This window comes from Ictalurus punctatus, chromosome 8, assembly GCF_001660625.3.
Source record: "Ictalurus punctatus breed USDA103 chromosome 8, Coco_2.0, whole genome shotgun sequence".
NCBI lineage: Eukaryota > Metazoa > Chordata > Actinopteri > Siluriformes > Ictaluridae > Ictalurus > Ictalurus punctatus.
The window spans coordinates 16,421,669-16,435,991 of record NC_030423.2 but is presented as its reverse complement, the minus strand read 5'-3'; the positions used below and the strand labels follow the sequence as shown (position 1 = coordinate 16,435,991).

General features: G+C 37.0%; 1 protein-coding gene across 1 annotated transcript; it reads right to left on the bottom strand.

Annotated features, from left to right (window-relative positions):
* Nucleotides 1-8,261: 8,261 nt before the first annotated feature.
* On the bottom strand, nucleotides 8,262-13,278 carry nudt7 (nudix (nucleoside diphosphate linked moiety X)-type motif 7). The gene is made up of 3 exons (XM_017475150.3): nucleotides 13,038-13,278; nucleotides 10,859-11,017; nucleotides 8,262-9,733 (listed from the first exon to the last, which is right to left on the bottom strand). Exons 1-3 carry the CDS (start codon nucleotides 13,191-13,193, stop codon nucleotides 9,383-9,385), a joined length of 666 nt encoding a protein of 221 aa, XP_017330639.1. The 5' UTR covers nucleotides 13,194-13,278; the 3' UTR covers nucleotides 8,262-9,382.
* Nucleotides 13,279-14,323: the final 1,045 nt, after the last annotated feature.

Below are 14,323 nucleotides of genomic sequence, written 5' to 3'. Positions count from 1 at the left end.
GCCCTTGTCAAAGTTGCTCAAATTCTTGCGCTTGCCCATTTTTCCTGCTTCATCACCTTTGAGAATTATATGTTCACTTCCTGCCTAATATATCCCACCATTTGACAGGTGCCATTGTAACAAGATAATCAATATTATTCACCTTACCTGTCAGTGGTTTAATGTTATGGCAGATGGGTGTACCTACTGCATTTCTCTGCTTACTCTCTCACTGCTCTACCTCACCATTTCATTCACCGAACATTCTCTGATTCATTTTCTTATTCAGTGAAAGACTGAAAGCAAATCGAACGATTGAACTGTTCTGAACAGTCGGGTCACCTGCAGAAAAGAAGCCATGTCTCTTTCAGTCTTACTGAAACAAACAGAGAAATAGCACACAGCAGAGAATCTGAATATAAATGCCTGAGTCTGCAGTGAACATCCTGTGCAACCTTTGCATACAAATTACTGTCTTTTTTTTCAGAGGACAACAAGGTATTCAGGCTTTTGCATCTTAAGCCAACTGAACAAAGTCAGCCAATGTGAATTGAAAACAAAAGCATTGATTAGCACATATTGTTTTTGCTGAGACACACAAGATAATGAAGGTACATCAAAAATCACCATGCAGAGGTTTACAACTTTAGGCCAACACATGGAGACTAATCGACACCAAATTACTTCAGGGTATATAACAGCTACCGACACACACACACACACACACACACACACACACACACACACACACACACACACACACACACAATCCCCCTCACTGTTAAATGCAGTGAAGTGAATAACAGGCCCAGACACCTGCAGTAATTGGTTTCCACTCTTATTCTGGCACCTGGCAACCACAAAGCTCCAAAATGGCTGCTTGGAGAAGTGAGAACTCAGGTGTTAATTAAAGATACCCAGCTCAGTGCAGGAAAACACAAGGGTAACAACAGACAGCTGTCAGGTCACCTAGAAACTCAGGATTATAACTGTGCCCTCAGATAACTTCAGTTGATGTTGAGTCATGTTTCTTGGCCTTTGTCATGTTGCGATGGTTACAGTCTTGTTTGCTCTTCAATGTTGTAATTAACTAAGGCATATACTGACAGAATGATTAATGAGAGAAGCAGAGTACTCTTCCGCTCCTCTGTCATCAGTAAAATTTATGTGCCTTAATGAGTTTGCTCCTTTCATGAGTAACAATTAGTCCAGGAAGGAGAATTCAGTGTATTCTGTACATATGGGTGTACACTGTGTTCTACTCATTGAGGTGTATCCAGTATGATGTGGTCTGTAAGAATAATGCAGTGCAGAATCATTATTTAGAGAAAAGTTCACAGAGCAGGTTTTGAAACACACCATCACATATCAGCAGTATTTCACTGCACACTTCCAACAGTGGCTCACTCCTTAAAGATCAGAGGCGGCCAATTTGTTGAAATCTTTTACTCGAGTAAAAGTGCAATTACTTAAAAAATGAAAATCTTTTAAATCTAAAAAAATGAAAGTAAAATTTGATGTCCAGCTTAACAAATCCTCATGCAAGTGAGCAAAAAAAAAAAAAAAAAATGGGCCAAGCCCAATATGGCAAAAATATTACGCTTTTAATGGTCTTAACAACTAATAATTAGTCAGAAAATTAGCCAGAATTAAACAAATGCACTCCAGAGACCTCCTGTGCCACCATTTACTCATTTACTTTTGCTGCTCATTTACTTTAAACGTTTAAACCACAATTTTACCCATAAGGTTTAAACATTTAAAGAAATCAAAGGGAAAAGCTATCCCATACTAAGTTACTTTATCTATTTGTTTAATTATTGCTGATTTCCTGACTAGTGATTTGTTGTTAAGACCATTACATAACATTAGCTTAATATTTTTGTCATTTTGAGCTTAACTCTTAAACTCTTTAAGTAAAAATTTACTTAAAGCATGAAGGTAAATGTACATTCAGAAAGGAAAAAGACATCTGCCTTAAATCACACACTGATTGGTGCCTCTTTCACCAAGGAACAAAAGACTGTCAGAAACCATTAGTACAGCTTTATTCCTAATTTCTCAAATGATTAGCGAGCATAATAGTAACCCTGATGATACAGACTAGTGAAATACTGATAGCTGTCTGTCACAATACAAACAGCATTAATAAAAAAGTGTATGTAGTAGTAAAAAGTGGTGTTTTGTCTTTTGAAATGTAGAAAAGAAGTAAGAGTAGCGCACAGTGGCTTAGCGGTTAGCACGTTTGCCTCACACCTGCAGGGATTGGGGTTCAAGTCCTGCTGGGGCTGTGTGTGTGGAGTTTGCATGTTCTCCCTGTGCTGCGAGGGTTTCCTCCCCCAGTCCAAAGACATGCATGGTAGGCTGATTGGTGTGTGTATGTGATTGTGCCCTGTGATGGACTGGCACCCTGTACAGGGTGTACCCTGCTTTGTGCCTGATGCTCCCTTGGATTGGATCCAGGTTCCCCCACAACCCTGAAGAAGGAGTAAGTGGTAGAAGATGGAAGTAAGAGAAAGAAAAACTCAAGTGCTGGCATATAACCCTAACAATGTCTTTAGATATCACTTTTAGTTTAAAACTTTGAGATTCTAGCAGATAACAAACCATAGAGGTGTGTAGGCCAAATTTTTTATGTAGACTACTTTTATGACTTTTTTGTAACAATTTTTATGCAATTAAACCTATAGGTATAGCTTCCAAACATAGGAGAGTTTAAGTGAATTGAGAATTTAATATAGAACTCAATTACTTGAGATCGGCAAAAACATCTGAATCCTGTGGTTAACACAGATTGTACATGCAGTGATGTACTTGTGCACAGTGGCCTAGTGATTATCACATTTGTCTCGCACCTCTGGGGCTTGGGGCTCAAATCTCACTTCCACCTCATGTGTGTGGAGTTTGCATGGTTTCCTTGTGCTTTGAGAGTTTCCTCCAGGTATTCCGGTTTCCTCCCCAATCCAAAGACATGCGTCGTAGGCTGATTTCTAAATTGTCCGTAGTGTGTGAATGTGTGTGCGATTGTGCTCTATGTTGGGTTCGCACCCTATCCAGGGTGTCACCTGCCTTGTGGTCTGAGTTCCCTGGGATGGGCTCCAGGCTCCCCTGCAACCCTGTGTTGGATAAGCAGTATGGAAAATGGATGGATGGATGGATGGATGTCCTTGTGCATATCCTTAATCATTACTAAGGTAGAGTGTGTTACACTGGTTTGAGTGTAACAGGCTTGGCAGCAGTGCTGGGATTTTATACACTTCAGTGTTACGACTGAGTGTATTACCCAGGACTTCTTAAGAGAAGTCCTGCGGTTAACACAGACTGTACATGCAAAAGTGCTCTAAATGTGCACCTACGAGGTGGAACGCAAAGAGTTGTTTGTCTAATAAAGTGAGCAACAAATCTACAAGTTTTTAAAAACCCAAATAATCAAAAGTAACTGTGCCTGCTACACTCATACCAATATCATGCCCAGTGGTGTTTTCATTCCAGTGTTGGATGGGGTAGAGTGGGGCTGATAAATTATCTTTAGTAATCAGTAATTATATACATACAAACTGACAATGATTTGTCCTGAGATATAATTCAATGCAAAAAGCTACATGCAGTCTGGAGACCCAATATCTCATATTAATAATCTGTAGGGTGAAATTGTGAAGATATACCCAAGCTGTTTAAAAAAAAAAGAAGAAGAAGAAGAAGAAGAAAAAGAGGAATGAAAAACACCAAATGGCCAAATGGTACAGGGCTGTTCTTCCACCCACACATGCCAGCTGAACTTATAATCTATTTATGAAGCCAGTTTTATCATCACACTTGCACATAGCACTATGGATATAAATTCCTGTACTTGTGTGCTAAGGTCTCAAGCAGCCCTTATGGGAAAATCACATGCATTGCACATGTAATTAAAAGTGATTATGTATTTATATACAGTAATTGAGTCATACCCAAAAAATGAAACCACATTCTTAAAATCATGTGAAAATGAAAATGTGCACGTTTGAATATAATCACTCACATGTGAGGTATATGTGACTTTTCTGTAAAAGTTTATTGTAGTTAAGTGTAACAGTGACCTGTAAAGAAGTCGAGTGCCACAAAATTCGTCAGCAATATAACAAAGTAAGTCCTTTATTCATATTCTCTCCTAATTATACAATCATTGTCTAGTGTCACTTTCTCTCATTATGTTAGATGAAAAGCATTTGCAGATTTTGCAACACAAAGCCTCTTCAGAAGCTGAATCTCATTATGCATACATTATCTGACAATTATGACAGCGTTTCTGAAGCTAGTCTTAAAATGCATCTGCTGTCACGTCGGAAGGAATGAATTAGTAAATGAACATTCTTATCTGTGATGAATGCAAATTAGTCCAGTGGTATCAAAGATTACATCACATCTGTTAAGACTTTAATTGTGAAAGGTTTCCTTTTACCTCTAATAAGATTTTGATTTTGGACACAGATTTGTGTGGTTTTACAGGTTTCATTCCTCCCTTACTCCATTCTCCTGCATTTGATGAACATTATTAAATTACATATTCTCTCATGCCGAGCACAATCTCCCCTGTGCACTTTGCTTATTTTCTCATGGCGTCCTCAGGGAGTGCAGTGAAGGGTTTATAGCCACATTCACAATCTTACCCAAAATCCCTGCGTGGTACCACATTCCTCTTCTCCCTGTGCACAAAATTGACCTTGACACAAAGGGGAAAATCCTCCAGGCAGTTCTGACAAAGGAAACAATGGCTGGCTTTGTTGCACTAAAAATAGGTAACAGAAGTTTTCCAATGGAGATTCCATGAGACCTCATGTGTGAAATGGCCTCAGAGACAGTTGGCGATGAGGATGAGCTCTCTCCCTGCTGAGACTAGATAATGTGGTAAATCCTGGCAAGCTGTGCACTGGGCTTTGGGTGGATGCATATTTATAGGCCAGAACATGAGCAAAACTGTTGGTACATGATTGTGTGGTTCTGTTCTAGGTTTGTGCTATGGTTTAGGATCTTGCAGAACCAGGAATGTTGTTTGACAGCATAGTAAAATCCTCTGGTTTCAATATGATTTATAACCAAACAAACAAGGGCAAAGAGGTGAAACAGAGTGGTTTTATCAGTGATTGTCATTGCTGCACATGATATACAGTTGGGCTGTAATGCAATGGCACTAACTTTACTTGTATCTGTTTAGTGCTTCAAATATTATCTGTATTTGGATTTAAACCCAATGTGCGTGTTGTGTAAACTGGTCTTAAAAAAAAAAATTCAATATGAACCCAGCTACTATGGAAACACTGGAAAACTGAAAGAAAAGACAGAGGTGCAATACCAGCACTGTCAGCAATATTTTCTAATGAATAATTCTATTTCCAAAAATATAAAGAAACTAGTAGCCTAATTGCGTGAAGTTGGCCCCCCACCCAACGCAAAACGTCGGCAAAATAGTCTCAATCGTTTGTGCTCCGTTTGTGCTGGTTTATGCTGTAAAAAGTTTGTTTGTGCTGCTTCAGTTTTTTAGATATTGAAAAAATATTTATAGGTCATTCTGAGGTCAATCATTCCACACATCCTGTGATCTGCTGTGTCCATTAAAAGTTGAAAAACGTATAGTGGATAGGTAACAATCAAGTGAATGCGACTATTTCATGTGATTTGGTTTGCCATTTGGATCTTACCTTGTTACTTCAAATGTATTGTTAAAAAAAGACAATTGCAAAAAACTAAACTTGTATCAGCACAAACCAGCACAAATATATATATATATATATATATATATATATATATATATATATATATATATATATATATATATATATATATATATAAAGTAGGAAAGAGAAGCACTACATGCCATACTCCATACACCACAAAAGCTATAACCTGTAGTTGAACCCTTAAGAGAAAGCTTTAATACTACAGCCAAGATTTAGATTACTACCAGAGAATATGATCAAACACAACATGAAACTGACAAAAGGCAGGTATGAAGGTAAAGCTAAAAACAGACACCTCTTAAACATCTCTCTGTAAAAAAGCCATGCAAGTCCATGGTGTCAAGAGTTATTTTATTACCTGCTATCTAGCAAGAGATATTATAAAAACAAATGAAATTGGCTGCGACCTCATGAAAAGGGAATATTGTAGAACGCCTTGGATACTCTTCTGTTTCCAATTATGAAAGAAAACCACAATAACAGTCACACAATAAGCATACATGACAGATTTTCTTTAGTAAAAGCTGATTTATGAACAGCTATTTGTTCTATTACACTTACCAATGTATGTATGCTCTAGGTGTGTATTGAAAGTCGCCAAAAGGAGAATTTTATTCCAATGTAAATGAAGAGCAGTTCCACACAACAGGAGTTGGTCAATATTTACTCAATGCTGAAATGGCTGTTAATGCATTTTTGTAAAACTAATAAAAACAAGCTGTAAAAAAACATAATGATAAGATTGCATGCACATATTTGCTGAAGCAACATGACCATGTAAAGGTGTGACTGCTAACACTACTTCTCTTTCTATGGTAACGTAAACCCAACTACATTACACACATTAAAGACTGGACAACTAATATAGGTGTTACACTGAGGCTTATGCTTGTGCAAATTCAAAACACTGCCTCTGATAGCATTTTTTTGTGCCTGTGGGTAGTTTTTTTTCCCCCTCATGCAAAATCATTCTTAATGTCAGCCTTTTCATAGCTAGTTCTACAGCAGTTAAGGTCATCAAGCTGGCATTTAGCAAACACAGCCCACATGCATCTGAGCAGATTTGGCATACACATTCCCAGGTTACATAACAGCCCCTTACTTTATCAAGAAAAAGAAAAGCACTAAAATGTAGATTTTTCTTGGTTGGGTCACTATAACCTCTCTTCAAGCAAACCAGCTGAGATATTCCCCTCAGCTTTCCACTTCTTGAATAGCCTGCAAATCACAGTAACCAGTAATTACATGTAATAAGTTGTATTCAGCTGTTTCTGCACCCTCTAGTGGTCAACAAAGCCACATATGCATTTACGTGCTGTAAGCTTACACCACGACAATTCACTGTGAACAGATTTACAATACCTGTGTTATATGTCTAAGAAAAATGGCCTGAATCAAAATTGATTCAGTGTGCGAAGTGCTGTGATGTCAAAGAGAGTGATGAATAGTTGCTCATGCATTAAGCTGGAGCTGCGGAGACAGCTTTGCTCTCTAACGAAGCAGAAATGGGCTGGCCGGAGTCCACCTGCTCCCAGTGCTGCTGGATCAACACACCAAAACCGAAGAAAAAAAGCATGAGGAATGTGTAACACTTTCATTTCATTTAGTTTTTATAGAGGGAAACACAAACTCCCTCTAGAAGGGTGCTATAGATCTGTAGGAGAGACCTATTTAAAAACAAACAAGCAATAAAAATAGCTGACGTGGGGTGGCGCAGGTGGCTTAATGCTTAGCACTGTTGTCTTACATCTCCAGGGTTGGGGGACTCGAATCCCACCTGCACCCTATGTGTGAGGAGCTTGCATGTTCTCTACGTGCTTCAGGGGTTTCTGGGTATACCGGTTTCCTCCCCCAATCCAAAGCATGCGTTGTAGGTTGATTGGCATGTCCAAATTGTCTGTAATGTGTGAATGGGTGTGTGATTGTCCTGTCCAGTGTGTCCCCCACCCTGCTCCTTGAGTTCCCTGGGATAGGCCCCCTGTGAGCAGTACAGAAAACAGATGGATGGATGAAACAACTGATGAATTAGGGCAGGGGTTTTCAAAGTGGGGTCTGAGGTCTGTGATTGTTGTGCTTTGTGGACCCAAGCACAACAGCACCAGTAAGAAAAATACACTGAATACTATGAAGAACCGAGGCTATATAAAATAGTTCTCCCCACATCATTCTTACTATGCAATTAATGAGACCTTGTGATTTACTGCATTGCTCAACCTGAACACTTTTATTGTTGAATTTTTGATAAATATTAGATTTTAGGTCTCCTATCTAATATCATGACCAGTCAGCTCTGATGGATTTAATCCAGACTAAAAAACATTTACCTATAAAGAATGTCAGTTGTTCTGTACATGGAAATGTCAGGATTAAAACGCTCCAGTAAATAGGCAGAATATTATTGTACATTTAAATAATGATTTATGAACAATTCATTAATCATTGAATTTTGAATAGTTCATAAAATAACTGACAGTGTCCATGGAACGTCTTATTTTGAGACGCTCTGGTTTAAGGCAAAAAAAAAATAATAATAAAAAATAAAAAATACACGGTCAGAATGAGATGTGAGATCACATATTTTTTTATTTCTGACACACAAAATTAGTCTATATAAGAATATGATTCTACATGAGGGCTTGGCATGTCATTTTACAATCTTGATCAGGTAAGGTTTCAGTGATAATAATAAAAGTGCAAAATATATAATGTTCCCTGATATTAGCAATAAAATGCTACTTTTTAACTTTTTAAGTTTTAGTCATACATTAGATATTGGGTTACAGTATTGAATCACCAGGCTCAGTTTTATACTTGTAAAATGTCTCTGTGATTTTTTGTTTTTCAGGATTTTCATGATCTATTCAGACATTTAGGTCCTGTGGGTTTTGCAGCCAAGGTGATGTGCAAATTAACAAAATGCAAACGAACATTTCAGTAAAGTGTATTCTAAATTAGTCTAGGCTAATTTGAATCTAGGGCTGATTTGAATTTATGCATCTGATTGTTGGATGGGGGGCGCGCAGTGGCTTAGTGGTTAGCATGTTTACCTCGCACCTGCGGGGTCGATTCCGGTCTCCACCCTGTGTGCACAGAATTTGCATGTACTACCCGTACTTCAGGGGATTTCTTTGGGTATTCTGGTTTCCTTCCCCATTCCAAAGACATGAGCTGTAGGCTGATTGGCACCTCTAAATTGTCTGTAGTGTGTGATCATTCTCTGCTATGGGTTGACACCCCGTCCAGGGTGACCCTGCATCGTGCAGCTAGTCCCCTGAGGCCCCAGGCTCCCCCGTGACCCTGTGTAGGATAAGCTTTAGAGAAAATGGATGGATGGATGGATTGTAAGGCGGCACTGTGGCACAGTGGGCAACATTATTGCCTCACAGTTCCGGGGTCCATGGTTTGATTGTGATTTCGGATTCTTATCTACTTTTGTGGTTTTATGGTTCCCTCTCACCTCCCAAAAACCTACATGAAGGTGAGTATGTTACACTGCCCTAGATGTGAAAGTGTGTGTGGGCATCATGTCCAAAGTCCTGGGACAGACTCTGGATCCACCACAACCCTGACCAGAATAAAGCAATACTGAAGGTGAATGAATGAAGTCATTAAAAAAAGTTATTATTTCCAGGAAAACATTTTAGTTATAAGCCACATGTTCCACCTCATTCTATGAATGAAATTAGTCATAACTTGCTTAAACTACGTTTAAGGTGTTGCTGAAAGTTAGCAAGTGGATTCTGAAAATCAAAGTCCACTTCAAACTCTGGATTCTTTTTAAAAGTAAGAACAGCCAGAAGTATGAGCAGATAGGCTGTTAGTCCCCAGATCTGCTGGATCTTGTCAGTGACCGGGTCAGTGTAGATAAAACTGTGCGTATATCCAGCTATGTTGGGTACAGGGTAAGCCGAGTGATCAGTCTCCTTCAAGAAGAACTCCACAGGCACAGAGAACACCTCGCTCACTTCATCTGGGTTTGGGCTTGCTTGGAAGGAGTCACTGATGAAAGCCACCACTGGGGTCACCAGAATGCCTCTCTGTGCAAAATATTGAGAGAAACAAGAAGCAAGGCCTTTTGATTAGCTTATGAGAACCAATGCCAACAAAATCCACATGAAGGTCACTTACTGAAATAATCCAATGAGGAAAACAAGGGGACATTTTAAACAGACACAGATTCTGAAGTGAGGTGTGGGGATGATGCTTAGATACCTCTTCACATGCTGTGCATGTTTGCTGCTGTAGACCAAATCTACCACAAATAAATGCTGGATAATTTTTTTTGAACATGCGATCTTCAGCGGTGTCCAAGATTTATTTTGCAATGAAATTCTGAGGTTACAGGTTTCCTACATTACCCACAATGGCATAAGACTCCCCGCTGACAATGTCACCATTTAGCCCTTTTCTCTTGCTCTACCTAAAGACAGTGATGCAGCAGCGCTTTAGTCATTTAGCCTGTCCAGCTCTCTCATCTCCTCATTCATGCACTCTGATCGAACAGATCAGCTTCCAAATTTTATAATTTCATGCTAATACTGGCGTCAATGCCCTCATGCTCATCATCTCAAAGATCATTAACTAGCTGAGCTGAGCTTAACTCAGCCTTACTGTAACTCAGTATAATAGTGTCATGTAGTTGTACTGCAATCTGAAGCTTTAAGATAAATGTTTGCTGTTTCCTCTATTCTATGTTGTATTTCTCATTAATCGTTGGAAAATGGCATGTGACAAAAATAAGCTCTTCTTTAACAGTGAAAGCTGGCCTGTTATCCATCATGTTTGAGTTTTTTTCTCCTATTAAGCAGCATTAAAACTGTACCAGCAATATTGACCTGTGACGTCAGAGCAGAGCGCAACCTCTAACTTCTCACGGGAATAATGAAGACACGGTATCAGTCAGAAAATTAGCATCAGAATCACTAAACACACAAACAATATTCCAGTATAAACATATGTATTGTGTTTTAGGGTGGAGCATTCCTTAAAGCTATCAAGTTCCTATCAAGCTGGGATATGTTAAGAAAAGAATTTCACTGCACTGTAATGCATGTGTGCCAAATAAAGGCCTCTTATTCTTCTTATGTTAGCTAATTTTGTTACTGTTATGCATGAGGCACATAATAATACACATCTATAATACATGTGATGATTCAATGTACCGCATTCAACACTGGGCAGAGTCTGCAAACCACTTCTACTCCATCAGGAGGAAGGCTGATCTCCTCCAATGCCTCCCTAAGCGCTGTTTCAATTTCATCTCGATCGTGTGGATCAGATTTCCCCCCCGGAAAACACACCTCTCCGGGGTTGTGTTTGAGCTGAGAAGAGAAGCACAACAGAGTTCACCTGTAAAATACCACTGCTGAAGCACTGTTCATAAAACAGTGACAAGTTTTTGAAGAAAAATGTACAATTATTTAAAATAAAGTGTAAAGACATGATGTTTGTCAATAAGAACACATGCTATAACGATGTGGTGTGGGATTATTACGCAAGCTTAATTTGATATTTGGTAAGGATATAGTTAAACTGCAAGCGATAAAGACCACCAACACGTGAAAACATGCAGTATGTCCTGGTATATTTTTTGTAGACAGAACCAGAATTACAAATATATGTATAATTATAATTCACATATAATATTAATATGTAGAAATATGTCAAAATAACAAAAGGTGTCAAAAAAGTAACAAAATAACTTGAAACAATGAAGTCATAGTGTGAAATTTAGTCAGCAGAAATAACAAAACATCTTGAAATTAGTTATGTCAAAATCACAAGTTACTAAGTCTAAAATAACAAGTCGAAATAACATAATATCTTTACAATAATGACAACTAAAATAACGGCATAGTAGCTATCTTGAAATAATGCATTAGTAAGTCGAAATAATGAAATACTAAGTCACAATAGCAACATAATTGTCTGAAATAATAAGTTATTAAGTTGAAATATCGACAACATATAATGAAATAACGTGGTGATTCAAAATAATAAAATTTACTTAAATAACGAGTTCATTCAAAGTAATAACAATACACTTAAATAACGAGTTAATTCAAAATAATGAGAAAATATAGGCTACTTAATTAATTTGGAGTTAATTTGGAATAACGATATATAATAACATAACGCATTAGTAAGTTGAAATAATGAGTTATGAAGTCTCAGATATTAATCTCAAATAACGAGTTACTAAGTCGAAATAGAATCATATACTGAAATAACAAGTCGAATAATGACGTTATATCCTGAAATAACGAGTCGAATAATGACATTATATCCTGAAACAACGAGTCGTATAAGGACATTATATCCTGAAATAACGAGTCGAATAATGATGTTATATCCTGAAATAACGAGTCGAATAATGACTTTATATCCTTAAATAACGAGTCGAATAAGGACATTATATCCTAAAATAACGAGTCGAATAAGGACATTATATCCTGAAATAACGAGTCGTATAAGGACATTATATCTTGAAATAACGAGTCGAATAATGACATTATATCCTGAAACAACGAGTCAAATAATGACATTATATCCTGAAATAACGAGTCGAATAAGGACATTAAATCCTGAAATAACGAGTCGTATAAGGACATTATATCCTAAAATAACGAGTCGAATAAGGACATTATATCCTGAAATAACGAGTCGTATAAGGACATTATATCCTGAAAGAACGAGTCGTATAAGCACATTATATCCTGAAACGAGTCGAATAATGACGTTATATCCTAAAATAATGAGTCGTATAAGGACATTATATCCTGAAATAACGAGTCGAATAAGGACATTATATCCTGAAATAACGAGTCGGATAAGGACATTATATCCTGAAACAACGAGTCGAATAATGACATTATATCCTGAAATAACGAGTCGAATAAGGACATTAAATCCTGAAATAACGAGTCGAATAATGACATTATATCCTAAAATAACGAGTCGAATAAGGACATTATATCCTGAAATAACGAGTCGTATAAGGACATTATATCCTGAAAGAACGAGTCGTATAAGCACATTATATCCTGAAACGAGTCGAATAATGACGTTATATCCTAAAATAATGAGTCGTATAAGGACATTATATCCTGAAATAACGAGTCGAATAAGGACATTATATCCTGAAATAACGAGTCGGATAAGGACATTATATCCTGAAATAACGAGTCGAATAATGACATTATATCCTAAAATAACGAGTTAAGTTGAAACAAGGCTAATATCTTGAAATAACGACATAGCCCTTGAACACTGTGCGGTTCCGAGCACGGGTAGGATACATTAGTGCAGTGAGAAGTGGAGATGAGATGAAAGTCCACTGACTTCAGTAGAGCGCACAGTTAGCAGCACATGAACCCGACCCTCTCTCAGGAAAAGGGGAATCAGTACTGACGCTTTCTTTACGGAGGATAAATGAGAATACTTGTCTCCAATGTCGTTTTTCCTTAAAGACGCTATAACCTCTGCCTTAACGTCCATAGTATCTACTCAACCGGCTGCTGTCATCAAGCTAAACACACATCCGCAAACACAGGTTGACCCGCATACACACTTCCGCAGGAAATAATGCCTGTACAATGCATTATGGGAAGTGTAGTGTTGATTTAGCTTCTTAACAGGAAGACTGCTAAAGGCCTTTACTCGGCAGAAAAAAAATACTGCTGAAACGATATTTTAGTAACAGAAAAAAGATATGTCAAAGCACTGTGTTGCAGCCAGGAACAGAATTATACAAATACATGTATAATTATAATGCATATAATATTATAGACTTACATATTATATACTATATATACTATATATTATAGACACAATATTATCGACTTATTATAGACACAGATATATATATATATATATATATATATATATATATATATATATATATATATATATATATATATATATATACATACATACATACATACACACACACACACACACACACATATATATATATATATACATATATATATAGTACAACACATATAATATGTATAATTTCATAAGAACTACAATTGATGACTTTTAAGCTGCAAATGATTTATAATAATGAATAACTGCAGTTTTATTTATGCAAAGAAAATGAATTTACATACTACCTAGCAAAAATTTGCCTTTAAAAAAAACTTTTTTTGCGACCAATTAACGTGTAAATATTTAATTTTCTTTTTAATACTGAAATAAATCAGACATCTAGATTTATTAAACTGTAAGAAATAAATCTGTAATGTCTACAGTAAAATTATTGGGTTTCTCTGTCCTCGTGTCACAATCTCCAGAATCCTCTGCACGCCACAGCACCTGAGTAGTCACATGACCCCCAGCTCCATTCACATTGCCCTGAGTACTAATCTCACGCCTGTCTCCCATTTACAATAAAATCATTAATCATTGGGGAAATTATTAATGTAAACTGACAGGCCAGTTCCTACTATAGGAGAATTTTTCATCAGGGACAATGAAATTTAAAAAAAAAAAAAAAAAAAGAATACTAAAAAATTTTTAAGGACTCTCTCCATGTGATTCTTTTTGTCTGCTAATCATTCATTCAGTAAAAAAGTTATGGAATACTAAGTCATCTTGTATTAAATATATTTATACTAATTTAT

Coding starts and splice junctions, on each gene's coding strand:
- nudt7 (XM_017475150.3), bottom strand. CDS start 13,193: ATGGACGTTAAGGCAGAGGTTATAGCGTCTTTAAGGAAAAACGACATT. Junction 11,018..13,037: donor TAACTGTGCGCTCTACTGAA/GTCAGTGGACTT, acceptor TTCTCTTCTCAG/CTCAAACACAACCCCGGAGA. Junction 9,734..10,858: donor TCTGCCCAGTGTTGAATGCG/GTACATTGAATC, acceptor TATTTTGCACAG/AGAGGCATTCTGGTGACCCC.